General features: G+C 37.5%; 1 protein-coding gene across 1 annotated transcript in view; it reads right to left on the reverse strand.

Annotated features, from left to right (window-relative positions):
- Nucleotides 1–598: 598 nt before the first annotated feature.
- The window catches only part of wdr62 (WD repeat domain 62), a 33,730-nt gene continuing 19,708 nt past the window's right edge, over nucleotides 599–14,620 (reverse strand). The window contains exons 17-31 of the mRNA XM_016541940.1: nucleotides 13,133–13,255; nucleotides 10,899–11,038; nucleotides 10,707–10,768; nucleotides 10,361–10,627; nucleotides 8,496–8,650; nucleotides 7,886–8,007; nucleotides 7,630–7,749; nucleotides 7,309–7,420; nucleotides 7,014–7,116; nucleotides 5,866–5,911; nucleotides 5,152–5,232; nucleotides 4,365–4,906; nucleotides 3,609–3,795; nucleotides 2,784–2,878; nucleotides 599–1,259 (exon numbers count right to left, since the gene is read on the reverse strand). Of these exons, the coding sequence (XP_016397426.1) occupies nucleotides 999–1,259; nucleotides 2,784–2,878; nucleotides 3,609–3,795; nucleotides 4,365–4,906; nucleotides 5,152–5,232; nucleotides 5,866–5,911; nucleotides 7,014–7,116; nucleotides 7,309–7,420; nucleotides 7,630–7,749; nucleotides 7,886–8,007; nucleotides 8,496–8,650; nucleotides 10,361–10,627; nucleotides 10,707–10,768; nucleotides 10,899–11,038; nucleotides 13,133–13,255 (2,416 nt within the window). The 3' untranslated portion in view covers nucleotides 599–998. The remainder of the gene's footprint in view (nucleotides 1,260–2,783; nucleotides 2,879–3,608; nucleotides 3,796–4,364; nucleotides 4,907–5,151; nucleotides 5,233–5,865; nucleotides 5,912–7,013; nucleotides 7,117–7,308; nucleotides 7,421–7,629; nucleotides 7,750–7,885; nucleotides 8,008–8,495; nucleotides 8,651–10,360; nucleotides 10,628–10,706; nucleotides 10,769–10,898; nucleotides 11,039–13,132; nucleotides 13,256–14,620) is intronic.

Raw genomic sequence — 14,620 nt, forward strand, 5'->3', positions numbered from 1 at the left:
AGACATGTGGGGGCGTGTTAGAACAAGCCGTTTTAGGTAGGTGTGGTTGACTCTTAACTTTTATAAAGAATCTCTCTTTGGATTTGAGACTTTAGTCTTTGCAACTTTACAGATCTTTATGCATCAAGAGCTTGTAACACTCCAAAGAGAAAGGAAAAATTGAAATCGCACCCCTTTAAAAAAAAATAAAAAATATTAAAAATCACCGGTTTTGCTAAGTAATTCTGCATCCCTTCCAGAAGATTGCTATGGATTTATAATTTGTTTTTGTAAATTCTTTCAGAATGATAACGAACCACAAAAACAATCATATTTGAAAGTTTAATATTAAAACAGTGCAAATAGCTGGTTAAAACATATTTACAAAGCCTTTGAAAACAGACAACTACACATTTTCTGTGAAAAGAAGAAAAAAAAAAAAAAAAGGATTGTACGTCAACATGACAAAGCATAATCAGCACACCAGTGGCAAGCAAATTGTGAGTCATAGCCTGATGCTTTGAGAAGTCACTATTCAGAGCAACACTCGAAATAAAATGACAATGGAACACCTCTTAGTTAGTCTGCGTGGTTGTGGTGGTGCGAAATGGTGTAAAACTACACAAGCATCAAACATCAAAACAAAACTGATCACATAATTCAAATTTGTATTCCAAAGGTAACACCGTTTCAAAACTGTACATAAAATATCAAGGACATAACGGGGGGAGGTCCTGAAGATTTGCATGGACAAATCTGCAAAGCATAAAAAATAATAAAAGTTTGTGACCAAAAACACTCAGGTATTGAAATGCAGTGTAAAAAAAAATTATAATAATAAAAAAAATAAAAGGGGGGTAGGGCGGGGCAGTATAAAAGACCAGTTTCACACACACAAAAAAAATTGTAAATATTTATTTAAAAACATAAAACCAATGGAAGACATTAAGGTTTAAAGATGCTTATGGATATGCCATTAGAAGTTCATTTTTGCCAATCAAATGATGGAAGCGGAGCAGTTACTCCAGTGTGGCCTGTGCTCCTTTTTCAGTCATTCGCAGTAAGAGCATCTCTGAATACTTCTCCAGGAGGGCCACAGTCCTGTCGTCCCGGAGCTGACGGCCGGGAGAGTCCTCCGGTACGGGACAGGCGCTTTGGGGCGAGGGGCGTGTCTCTTGTGGGCACAGGGAGTTCAGCTCACTCTGTACCCCCACAAACACCTCCAGCAAAACACTCTTCATCTGCTCCTGCTGCTCCGACAGCTCCGGGACGGAGCACAACTACAGAGAGGGGATAGAAAATGGGTTTTACCATTAGATGGCTTTTTAAGGTTTTATGGTAAGGTTTAGCTTATAGGCATGTTCCTTCACTTTGTAAAAATGCTATAAAATTCTTATAGAAAAATAAATTGTATATTGTTCAACAGTTTTACAGAAAATTGAGAATGTTAAGGCAATTTTGATCTAATTGAATTAAATACATTTTCTCATTTATATTTTCATAGATAGTTGCACCAGTTTCCACACAAATTTATAAATATACACTACTCTTCAAAAGTTTGAAATATTTTAATATTTTTCTATTTTAATATATCTTACAATGAAATTTCTGTTGTGCAAAGCTGAATTTTCAGAAGCCATTACTCTAGTCTTCAGTGACACCGTATCAATTAGGAATAACTGTAATTTATATTTGGTGCTTAAGAAACATTTCTTATTATTATCGGTGTTAAAAAGAGTTGTGGATTCTCTCATGAAAAAAAAAGTTCAAAAGTACAGCATTTATATGAAATAAAAATCTTGTGTAATATTATAAATGTCTTTACTGATTAATGTAATGCATTATTGCCGAATAAAAGAATTCATAAAAATAAAAAAAAACTGACCCCAAACTTGTGAATGGTAGTGGATGAGAATATTGTGAAATAAAAAGCAAATATAAAAGGTCATTTACATATTCAACTTTAAAAAGAACATCACCAGAGTTATTAAGTAATGTAATAATCTCTTCATTAAAAATGTATATATATATATATAATTCGCTTTTTAAAATTCGCTTTTAAATAGCTTGTAAAAGCGGCGTGCGCATTTTACTTTCACTTTCAAATAGCGGCAATTCGGAGTAAAGCAATTGTTCGTTTTTAGTTTGTTTGAATTTTCCCTCTTTTCCTTCGCTTTTAAATAGCTTAAAAAGCGCCGTGCGCATTTTACTTTCACTTTAGAATTAGCAGCAGTTAGGCGTCAATTGCTTGAATGCAACAACAAAATACAACGTCAAACTCACTTTAGCCTATATATAAAACATAGAACTTTTATTAAATGCATTATTGCCGAATAAAAGAATTCATAAAAAAAATAAAAAAAACTGACCCCAAACTTGTGAATGGTAGTGGATTGAGAATATTGTGAAATAAAAAGCAAATATAAAAGGTCATTTACATATTCAACTTTAAAAAGAACATCACCAGAGTTAAGTCATGTAATAATCTCTTCATTAAAAATGTATACACATATATATATATATATATATAAAATTCGCTTTTAAATAGCTTGTAAAAGCGGCGTGCGCATTTTACTTTCACTTTCAAATAGCAACTTAAAATGTAGAACTTCTTTCCTTGGCAATTAAGATTTAAATTAGATTAATAAGATTAAAAATATATATATATATATTAGAAAGACTTTAATTTTAAGGATCAGAGAGAGGGTGAAAAAAAAAACATGGAAAAACTAAAAGATTATATTATAATTAAATTTTTAAATTATATGCGTTATCCCTGACAGAGGTAGAGATTGATAAATCACCTTGTTATAAAAGTCAGTTGCTTTATGGATGGTCTGCCAGAGTTCATTCACCATCTCCTTACACATCTGGACACTCAGTGACTCCGTAGAAAATCCTAAAGACAAAAATAAATAAATAAATATTACCTTCTATGACTGACTAGATTGCCAAAAAAATCCCAATATTGATCAGAAGTCAGTCATATTCTGATAAGCATGTTGTTTAAACAGATTAAGCCAATTGCAAAAACCTAATAAATCAATATTCTGGTTAGTAGAAATGCGAATCAGACAGTGAACACCCACAGGCATTGTAGTTGAGTTGATTTAATATTTCGCGAAATTTCAATTTGGGGTGAAGTATTCCTTTAATCTGAGTTTTGAGCAGTATAAATCTATGCACATCTATATGGACGTATTTATATGCCTGATTACTGCAGTAACTATGGAACAGCTCTTTCAGAATAAAGCCTTAACCAGAACATGGAATTTGGTTCATGAACAACGTTCTTGCAATTTAGGCCATGTCCACACGTACTGGTACGAGTTTTTCCTTCTTCCGTTTAAAAAAAAATCTCCGTCCACATGAAAACGCAAACGCATGCTATGAAGCACTGTCAAGATGCCGATTTCAAAAGCCAAAAACTCCGGTTTCGCGGTCTACAAGACAACACTGCAACCGGAGTTTTTTGAAAATCTTCACCCTGGCAGGCGTTTTCAAAAATGTTCGGTTTCAGTGAACTGGTGCTGCGTTTGCGTGTGGACGAACGACCTAACCGCGTAGAAAAAGCTGTGGTTTTAAAAATAACCGCGTTCGTGTGGGCAGGGCCTTAGGATACAAAGTACCTGTGTCCTCTCCAACGCAGTTGTTTTCTGTAGGATCTTCTGCGTTAGTCTGATCGGTAGCCAGTGTATTCCCACATGACTCCGTAAACTGCAGGTCTTCAACCACAGAATGACTGGTTTCTGACACCGTGGAGTTCCTGGCGAACACTTCAGACCGAGTTGAGAACCTGCTTGAAGTCTTAGAAACCAAACTCTGCTCAATATTAACGAATTCTTGAATAGCTCTGCTAGTATAAATCATAGCAGGGAAAGGCTTTACTGTGGTACGAGTTTTTCCTTCTTCCGTTTAAAAAAAAATCTCCGTCCACATGAAAACGCAAACGCATGCTATGAAGCACTGTCAAGATGCCGATTTCAAAAGCCAAAAACTCCGGTTTCGCGGTCTACAAGACAACACTGCAACCGGAGTTTTTTGAAAATCTTCACCCTGGCAGGCGTTTTCAAAAATGTTCGGTTTCAGTGAACTGGTGCTGCGTTTGCGTGTGGACGAACGACCTAACCGCGTAGAAAAAGCTGTGGTTTTAAAAATAACCGCGTTCGTGTGGGCAGGGCCTTAGGATACAAAGTACCTGTGTCCTCTCCAACGCAGTTGTTTTCTGTAGGATCTTCTGCGTTAGTCTGATCGGTAGCCAGTGTATTCCCACATGACTCCGTAAACTGCAGGTCTTCAACCACAGAATGACTGGTTTCTGACACCGTGGAGTTCCTGGCGAACACTTCAGACCGAGTTGAGAACCTGCTTGAAGTCTTAGAAACCAAACTCTGCTCAATATTAACGATCTGCTTCCGACACTCCTTGCCCAGTGACCGCATCTCTGTGGGCGTCACCAGAGCCTGTCGACGCGGAGACTCAGCACGTTCAACTTTCCCTAGACAGCTCTTGAGTGACACCGGTGACAAACTGGCACGACTGGGGCCAACGAGGTCCAATCGAAGAGCTGCCCGGGCAATGTGGTTACCCAAGGCAGGAGTAGAGAGAGCTGGTGTCGGATGAGACGATCCAGAGGAGAGAACTGAAGAGGAAGGAGGAACAATGTTCTCTTTGCTTTGGTCCACACTTAGGTCCAGAGACGAAGACGGGGCGTTTAACTGCACTTCCTCTGATGTACACGCGTTCAAACTCTCCACAGAGTTGCTCTGGGTTATCTTTGCTCGGGAGCTTGTGGTGGGACCCATGTAGCTTTGGCGGGAGCGCGTTACAGATGTGTCACGCGCACTGCTGGTAGATTTGGTGGTGAGATTGCCTGTAGTGTTGACAGAATTGTGAGCTTTGGACTGAATGCTCTTGTTTGTGATTTCTGAAAAGACATATTAGAAGTTTATTAAAGGAAGAAAACCCAAATGTCATTTTTAAAGCCGGTAGTTTAACCCCAACTGCACAAAGACAACCAAGAACCAAAAACCAAGATGTGCACGAACTAAAAGAGAGAGCAAAACGAGAATGAAATCACCACACCAATGTGAAACCATTCTGATTTGGTAATTTGGTAAGCCCAGACATAAAAAATTTTTTTTTTTAAAAACACCCAACACACTCACAGACCTCCCAGAGCATTTTTCCAGCGTAAAAAAGATAAGCTTTGGCCAGATTTCCGAGCAGCCACTGAGGAACGTTTCTTGGTAACTGGAGGACAAGATTTCAGCATACACATTAAATTATAATTCAGCAAGCATTATATTTCAAATGACTAAAACAGAGCCAGAACTTCTGATATCTTCTAATTCGACAAAGTAATCAATTCTGAGAGGAAAAATCAGTTGTATTTTACTTGGAGCACAGCACCTCATTGGGCCAATAATATGTTGAGATCACATGACCAGTCAGATACTACTGTTAAGGCCCCGATATACTTGAAGTGAAATTGAAGAGCAAACTGGTATGACTCCATTTAGAACAAAATAATGCAAATAAAAACATAACACACTGCTTTACAGTAGAAGCTAAAATTTGATAGTATCTTTTCATATTTCATTCTGTAAAGCTGCTTTCTTTAAAGCAATCTTTTTAATAAAGTGCTATATAAATAAGCGTGGCATGACTGGAGTGTCGAATTGCAGAGCTGGTGCAAACAGATCCACATCGCTAAAAAGAGTGAAAGAGTGCAGCACATATTCACATGTAAACACAGCTTGCTGAGGTGTGGGTGCCGCTGGAATGTTTGAAAAACGTTAGTATTTCGGGGCATTTATCCTTTATGTTATGAGACTTTTACTCACAAAAGTAAAATGCATTCTATTAACAGGTAACAGGACATACCACTTTTCTCGTTCTCCTCAATGCTTCCACTGTTGTTTGAAAGAACCTTGGAAAAAGGAGAAAAATTAACAAGACAAAAGTCCCACAGATAATTTTAAGCTTTTGCTTCTACTAACATAACCAATAGTATCTTATCCTAACATGTTCCTACCAAATATTTCTAGCTACCATATATAGAGTTTCACTTGGAAGAAAATGACAGATTTCGAAGTTTTGTGGTTTTTAGTCCATGCTTTTGAGGTCATTTAAACTAAAAGAGTAATCCTAAACAAGAACAATTTATTTTTAACTATTAGCAGATATACACTTAAGACTTAAGGATAGTTTACCAACAAGTGAAAATTCTGTCATTTACTCACTTTATAGGATAAAGATTTTATTTAGACGTTTTATTTACAGTTAAACATTGATCAATGCACATAAATAAAGCACATTAAATATGGCTACTGCAGCTCAAATGATACTTGCTGTGCGCATAAGAATAAACTCCAATGGTTCTTGTGGAAGTTCAAACATGCTTGAGTGAGATGCAAGAACAAACCTTGTTGGTTCTCTAGCATTACTCAAGCACATGTGAGCTTCCATTTACCATTTTTGATGTGCTTTATATATTGTATGTGCATTTATCAATGATTATATGCCAATACAAGCCTAAACTAAATCTGTTCATCATATAAAGCTTTCATATGTCTTGTCAGAAAACTCGGATTAAACTGCTTATTGTGTTATGATTTTAGTGGAACAGACTTTTTTCTGGTTTCATTATGTATCTTCATTTGTGTTCAGAGGATAAACTAAACTTTTGTGGGTTTGGAAAGACTTGAGGGTGAGTAAATGATGACAATTTTCCTTTTTGGGTGAACTAACCCTTTAAAGAATCATAAAAACCTAAAACCACATTATAGAGATGTTAACATATGTAGAGGTTGCACATTACGGAACAACAATGGCATCACTAACAATATGGGAGAAGTGGTGACATTTATGATTGTCGCACCATTTCGTTCTATTGAGATTTAAAAAAAAAAATTTAAAAAAAAGCTGAAGAAATGCCATAGAATGACGTGACATTGGTATTCAGTCTGATTTGTGATTGGTATCATCTTGTATGACATTCAGACTACATTATTCATGATTAAAAATCATACCATTGTTCCATCAAGGGTTAAACAGCTATCACTGGATTCATCCGGTATACTGGGCAGGCAGGCTGCAGGCCGGCAAATAGCACTGCCACTAGTCCCAATAGTGCTGAAACAGCAGACAGAAATGAAATGTACAATGTCATCTTCACTATGACACACTACAATATGTAATTACACAGACACTTCTTCCCCTGTTTTATTTAGATCGCAAAAGGGAAGAGAAGAGCTATAATTGTAAACTTATATTTCTCTATTACACATATTGAACATTGGAGTCAAGACGTGGATGTTGACTCACCGAAAGCGGCTCTGAAAGCGCGAGAGGAAGCGCGTGGAGATGCTGAGACGAGGATTGAGAAAGTTACTCTCTGTTGTGGGCTGCAGACTGCTCAAGTCTGTGTTGAACTTTTCTACAAGAGTTTCCACAGCAGATAAGATTAGCAATAACAAATTCACCATCATCTTAAAGGAATAATTCAACCAAAATTAAAATATCAAATGTGTTTGATATCCTCAGACTGGACAAAAGTCTTATCGTGTACTCCGTGTATTTTGCCTAGCAAACAACATTTTTCAAGCCAATAAAATGTTGATTTCCATTAACACAGATTTGATTTACCATTAGCCGCCACACCCAGAGAGTCAAAATGTTGGTGAAGCAAAGTTCCAGATTCTTCCTCATCCTCTTCAACTCCTGAGCTTCCTGTGGAGCTCACCTGACTGAGGGAGTCCGTGTCCTCTACAAAGCAACAAAACAGATAAAGTCACATAAACAGGAGGACCTTCAACTTTTTATAGGCCACTACTACGGTTTTACTACCTTAGGTAATTTCATACTCTACAGCACTCCAAACAAAGCGTGTAATGTGACTCACGGTCATGGGGATGGTCGCTATGGGAGGCTTGACTCTCAGCCGAACAAGCACTATCTGGACTTAGCTCCTCTTCCTCAGGGTCATCACCTGCACCCTCACACAGAGCTTTAACATCAAACTCTCTGCATGAAGAAAAAAAAGATTACTCAATAAGTGAAAATGCTACTAGGGACATTCATATAGCAATATTTAGTTTACTCTGTGTACAAAGTCCAGTTTCACCGTATGAAAATGGAAGATACAGGGTTGTATAAACATCGTGTCACACATTTTATTATTTGCTTGGTCCCATTCACAGTTTGATTCTGGCACATCAACCTTACATAAATTGTGCAAAAAAAAAAAAAAACCTCCAATCAAATTAACTCGTTGGGGACCACTGGGATACCTCAGGGCTCGATGCTTGACCCCCCTTCTCTTTTGAGTACATACTACAATGCTACTCTAAGTCATCATACTCTAAGGCATTTTTAAATATTAAACCAAAAGCAAATTACATTGCAGCATTTCTCATGTTGCTGGAAAAGTATCTGCTAAATTAATAAATGTAAATACACCTACTTCCTAAGCGAAAAATGAACTAAACCAGATATCATTACAAGCAATTTACCCTTCGCCAGTGGACAGAGCAGTGCTGTTTGCTGGGTACAAAATGTAGCCGGTCTTGTCTGGTGAGCTGAGCTCTGGATGGAAGTTCTCCTCTTCATGTGGCAATTGCAGAAAATCTGGCCCTTGGAGCGAAGAGCTAAACCCATCTCGGGAATCCTATAACAAATAAACAAACACCTTCATATTTCAATTAAGGGACCAGAAGATTACATGGATAAAATTTTTAGTTAGTCTTGTTAAGAAAAGCATCACTGCTATTATTGGCTCATACTTCGAGTTATAGATTTTGTGTTTTTGTTAGTCCCACTAACTGTTTTCTAAAATCTTGCCCTCTTGACCATTGTGTGTCAAATATAAGAATGGAAATGGAGTGACAGACTAAATGACTCAGACATTTTTCTCCAATATCCAGTCACGTGAAGCTGGGAATAGAAGACCAAACCTACAAACAGGGTTCCAACACCTTTTTAACCAACAAATTTCCATATTTTTTTTTTTTTCAGCAGTTCATTTCATGACAAATATTTTTTTTAGTTTCTAAAAAAAGAAAAATTACATGCAGCAAAAATTCTAAATAAATTCCCTGACACTTTCAGGACTGGACATCAATTTTAAATTCCCTTTAAAGTCCTTAAAGGCCCATTCAAAGTGTCAGCGACACACGACAAAGCAGCATAATCCCAATAATTTTCAATAAAAAGCTGGTGACTTCCAGCAATACGAGCAACACCAGCTGTTGGCGACAGGATGCAGGCATGTCCAGCGACTTGGCAAAGTTGAGAAATGTCTAACTTTATGCAAATTTCAGGAGCAAAAAACAATAGGAGTGATGTCATGGGAGCTGAAGCATCACCTGTCTCAAGTGCAGGCAAGAAAGGACTTTATGGAGAATTTATGGAGCGATTTCACTGTTCTATATGATTTGTAAAAACAAACCTGGCTATAATAAAACGACGCAGAAAGAATGTCAGCAGTCTTAATGAGTGTGATTCAGACATTTCTCCTTGTATCATGTAAATCAACAAGAAATGTTTAACAGACACCATTCATATTACCTCATAAATTGTATAAAAGTATCTCCAATCAAATTAACTCGCATCAAATATGGAGGAATGGTGACAGGCACATCAAGCAACTATTGGAATACCTCAGGGCTCAATGCCTGGCCCACTTCTCTTTTCAGTATACAACACAATATCACTCGAGGAATTTTCCAGTATGAAACCATAAATCATTGACAATTTCTGGAGCGATAGCAATGTTCTATATGATTTATCTGTAAACACAAACACGAATATAATAAAATGACGCTTGAAATAATTATTTTGTTTCATACATTAGAGCATGTTAAATCAGTTTCACGCTGACACAGGTCAAACTAAAACAGTTTCCTCTGCATAATGTTCATTATTAGGGATAATCACTTGTCAAATACAAATGTTTTGAAATTTTTTAACAATATGAGTGAGTTTAACCAAATTAATCTTTCAATGCACAATTAATGATTTAATACACTTGCACTGCTATGGTTTACATAAGATTCTTCGAGGGCATCATTTTACTTCTTTAGCAAAAACGATTACTAGTCAAATTAGAACAGTATTTTGATATTTTACTAACAATATTGTGCAGTCTACCAATAAAAGCACTAGGAACACCCACAAGCAGCTTCACAGTATAGAGACTAGTGATCACTGGCGTGGTGTACAGGGGACATAACGGGGCAAATTTGTTGAAAATTTACAATTTAAATATAGCCTATAGATGAATTTGCATCTTTATCAGAACCGATTTAATTATTCCCACACCATGCAGCTATGCGCACAGTTGAAAAACAGCTAGTGGGGTATCAGCCTGACAACTTACACTGCAAATCTTTTCCTCTTCCTCTAGATCATCGTCAACATCTTCATCCAGCAGACTGTCGAAACTCTGAGGGTGAAAGCGAGAGTCTTCCTCAAACTCTTCCTCTCCCACGGCTCTGCTGGGAGTGTGTGAGAGGGGAAGCTGCATGCTCTTCATCTCCAGTACTGTGCGGATGGCTAGTGGATCTGACTGCACTGCCCAGCGTCCCTGTGGCTGGTACTGAGATGTATTAGCTACGCCACCACCATCATTTTCACCTCTTCCACCCTGTGACAACCAAGAGATCCACTGGTCATGAAAGAACACAATATGCAACAACATTTTATGATAACAGAAACATACATACCAGTCTACGAACCCACATAGGCATTTTGCCATTGGTTTGGAGCACCAAAGAATCCACAGATGCTGAAGTGGAACAGTCAAGCCCATTAAATTCCATTCTAAACTGCATTCTATACATTTTGCTTATGCGCTTGATGTGACCGAGAGGCTCAAGACTTCCCAGTATCACCTCAGAAGTGACAAATTGACGTACCATCAGTGGAATCGAGCCTGTCTGGAGTTCTGCAGTCCTCCACACCATCTTCTGGAGTCTCCTCTGGCATCAAGCTGCCCTCCTCTTCCTCCTCCATGTGAGGCAACACATTACAGGGTACAGTGATGTAGGTCTCTCTCCTGAGCAATAGGAAAAATAATGAAATGGGAATCATTTGAATTTTTTGGCACGATTTAATCATACAACCACAAATCAAGTTAAAATTTTGTAAAACAAAATAATTTGTTTTATGGTATCTGCAAAATCCATTATCGGAACCTCTAAGGGCTGTGTAAGGCCTGTAGAATGCACAACAGCAACAAATTTTGATTTGTAACTTGCAGTGCTCACTTTCATTTTAAAGCTGCAGTCCGTACGTTTTGCCTCTTTGTCGCCATCTCTGTTTGAAAACCTGCAATTGCAGTTATTTGCGCAATTATCTTCCTTGCGTGCGTTGTGAGTCGGCACGGCTCCAGCACGGATCAATGTAATGTTTTGAGGAGTGTGTGTGGCAGTCAGTCACCGCACCGGTGTGGATACTGTATTTCGGAATCACAGATTCTAGCCTACATCTTGGAATATATGACCCAAATAAAAATTTTCACCGGATATTGTCATCTGAACAAGTAACAAGTCTGCCACGTTTGTTCTGACCAAATGAGGAAAAAAGCATTACAATAAATTACGCTACCAATGGTGATTAAATCTAACGAACGGTTAGCTCACATCACATCAAACCAAGCAAATTATTATTGTTATACTTTGTGTAGATTTAAATTTCTGTACAGTCTAATCTATAATTGTCATACCATTCAAATTTAATATTCTTTTAACCCAAAATCTAATTATTCTTCCTTCGAACTGGTTCTCTTTAAAATACAAATCTTGTGGAATCCTAGGTAGGCTATCTGTAATCAGATGCACATTTAAAACTGGAATATAATTTAATTTCAGTCATATGCGTTTCATAAACATATAATCCTTTCTGGATTACAATCCGCCATCAAAATGATAAATTTATTTATTCCAGCTGCTGTGAGAAAAGGCTATAAACGATCCGGCACCTGCAGGATCCTCACATGCGATAGCCTAGTAGTTGGGACAACTTCATGTTTACAGACGTGATGTAATGACGCAGCAGCATGCTCGAATTTCCCGCAAATTCCTACTAGTACCACTCAAATTAGAAAACATTATTATAAACTAACCGTTGTGAATCAGGCAAAAGTAAAGTGATAGTTATGAACACTGGCTGGTTATGTCCTTGCTCAAATATTGATTTCGGATAATTTTTAACCAAAAAAAAAAAAAAAAATTTACGACTGCATAGACTGCAGCTTTAATAAAAATCAAGATTAAAAATCATTTAGTCATCACATAATTATCCAAGCTGCAGGAATGACAGTTTTGCAGGTCAAAACTCAAAAACAAATTAATAGTTCAGCATGTTCCATTGAATTAGTCTATTGGTTTTTTAAATGGGTTTTTGGTTAAATGCCTGAAATAATGTCTAAAGCTCAAGATATTTTCATGTTTTATTCTATGACAAAATACATATGTTATACACCCTTGTTTTTTTTTTTTACAGGTTTTGCTTGTCTTAAAGGTGGTTGCTAACAAGTGGCTAAATTGGACTACAGACAAACAGGTAAACTCATCTAATTACTAGCCCACATTTACAGTCTCATTTTGCTTATAATCGTGCTCTTGCAAACTAGTCCAACACAAACTTTTGGGGATTTTTTTTATTTTTATTTTTTAAGACTGAAAGTGTTGTCAGAAGGCTAAAGTGTAACTGTGTAATAATACAAAGCATGGTGAAATTTAGTAATGTCAGTAGCATATGTAAATTTGCAATGTTTTCTCTCTCTCCGTTACCTGGACTGAGAAATTCATGTTTATTTATCAGAAAAAGTCTGCCAGTTGACAAAACAAACTTTACTTCTGCATTTTTGTATCCCTAACCACGGGAAGTCAGATCAACATGCCGTGGTTTTGATTACTACACACTAAAGCATGTGTGATGCTTGTGCTGTTTTCAATGCATTTTTCTCACTATGAGGACATGAACACATGAACTTCATCTCCAGAGCTGCCTTGTGAATTCATTTTCAAAGAATTTCATAGGGAAAAAGGACCAAATCAAATCATACACGCATCAACTCAATCTGGGTCTGTGCCAACACTTCTAGTGTGAATGTGAAATAAGAAGATCAGATTTGTAGTGACTCTACCTGATGGCTTGCTGTTTGCTGGGGGCCTGCTGAACTGTCAGACCTGCTTGCTGCTTCCTCTCTGCTAGCCTCTTCCTCATGGAGTTGGTCATCTGAGAGTCCAATCGCCACACAAACACACAGCTGGACACACACACAAACACACACCCCAGCATTAGAAATGTTGTGTATGAGTGATGGTCTACATTGGTGTGTCCTTAAAGGGACAGTCCACCCAAAAACGCTGTATATTGTGTCAATTTACTCACTCTCATATCGTTCCAAACCTGTATGCATTTCTTCTGTGGAACATAAAAGAAGAAAGTTGGTAACCAAACAGTTTTGGTTCCCACTGACTTTCATTATATATTTTTTTATGTTCCACAGAACAACAAAAAAAAAAAGTCATACAAGTTTAAGTAAATGACAGAATTAGCATTTTTGAATGAACTACCCCTACACACATTGAGGTAAGGTCAAACGATATTGGCTAATGCATTAATGTGTTTCAAGAAAAAAAAAAAAAAGATTCTCAATACTAGTAAAAATCTACATTAAATGTAATGTTTAAACTTAATGCCAGATACATTTTATCGAATGTCGAATAAACCAATAATAAACAAAAAATGAAGAATAATGCAGGACTTATTATAAACATATAAAGGGACTTTGTAAAAAAAGATGGACGACGTGTCTCCACTTCCTTCCACAATAGAAAAGTGAAGCCAAAGCATCTCAGTATGGCCACTGCCATTTTGAGCAAATGACGTCATTTGGAGCCAGATTCTGCGCAGTAGAGATTTGTTTGGAGCCAGAGTCTGCGCAGTAGAGATTTGTTTGGAGCCAGAGTCTGCGCAGTGGAGATTAGTTTGGAGCCAGAGTCTGCGCAGTAGTGTCGTGAGGTGGAGCCGCGGAATCAAAGTCCCACCCAAACTCCCGCAGACCCAATCACAAAATCACAATCATGACACCACACCCCGTTTTTATTGCATCAAATAACTACCTAAAAGAAAACTTCTTAAAAAAAACAAACATGTAAACATAAATCAGCATGATAAGAACTACCTCAAATGACGGAATCCATCTTTGGGAAATATTTATTTGAAGTGTTATTTGATTTAGTTTGTCTCACGTCCCATTATATTACATGGAGAGGGCGGGGTTTATGACCTATACAGTCACCTGGGGGCGATCGAAACGTTCCGCCTTCACTTTCAGGACTCGTGCGGCACGCTTGGACTCATGGTGCGTTCAAGTCATGTCGGATAGATCGTATTTACGAGTTGAACGCACATGAACGCCACCACAAAGTCGTTATTACGAGTGGGAAACTCGAAATTTTCTTTAAGCCCCGAGTTGGGGGCGTGTCAATGAGAAACATGGTGGAATTGATGGATGCAACGTCTGTAGTTGACGGTAAATTTTGTTTAAAATTGATAGTTTAATTGGTCATGTTCTTGTTACGCAGCTAGTTAATGAAATCCAAGTAAAAAAAATGCAGACCCTGTT

Source organism: Sinocyclocheilus rhinocerous, unplaced genomic scaffold, assembly GCF_001515625.1.
Source record: "Sinocyclocheilus rhinocerous isolate Xijiao unplaced genomic scaffold, SAMN03320098_v1.1 scaffold1270, whole genome shotgun sequence".
NCBI lineage: Eukaryota > Metazoa > Chordata > Actinopteri > Cypriniformes > Cyprinidae > Sinocyclocheilus > Sinocyclocheilus rhinocerous.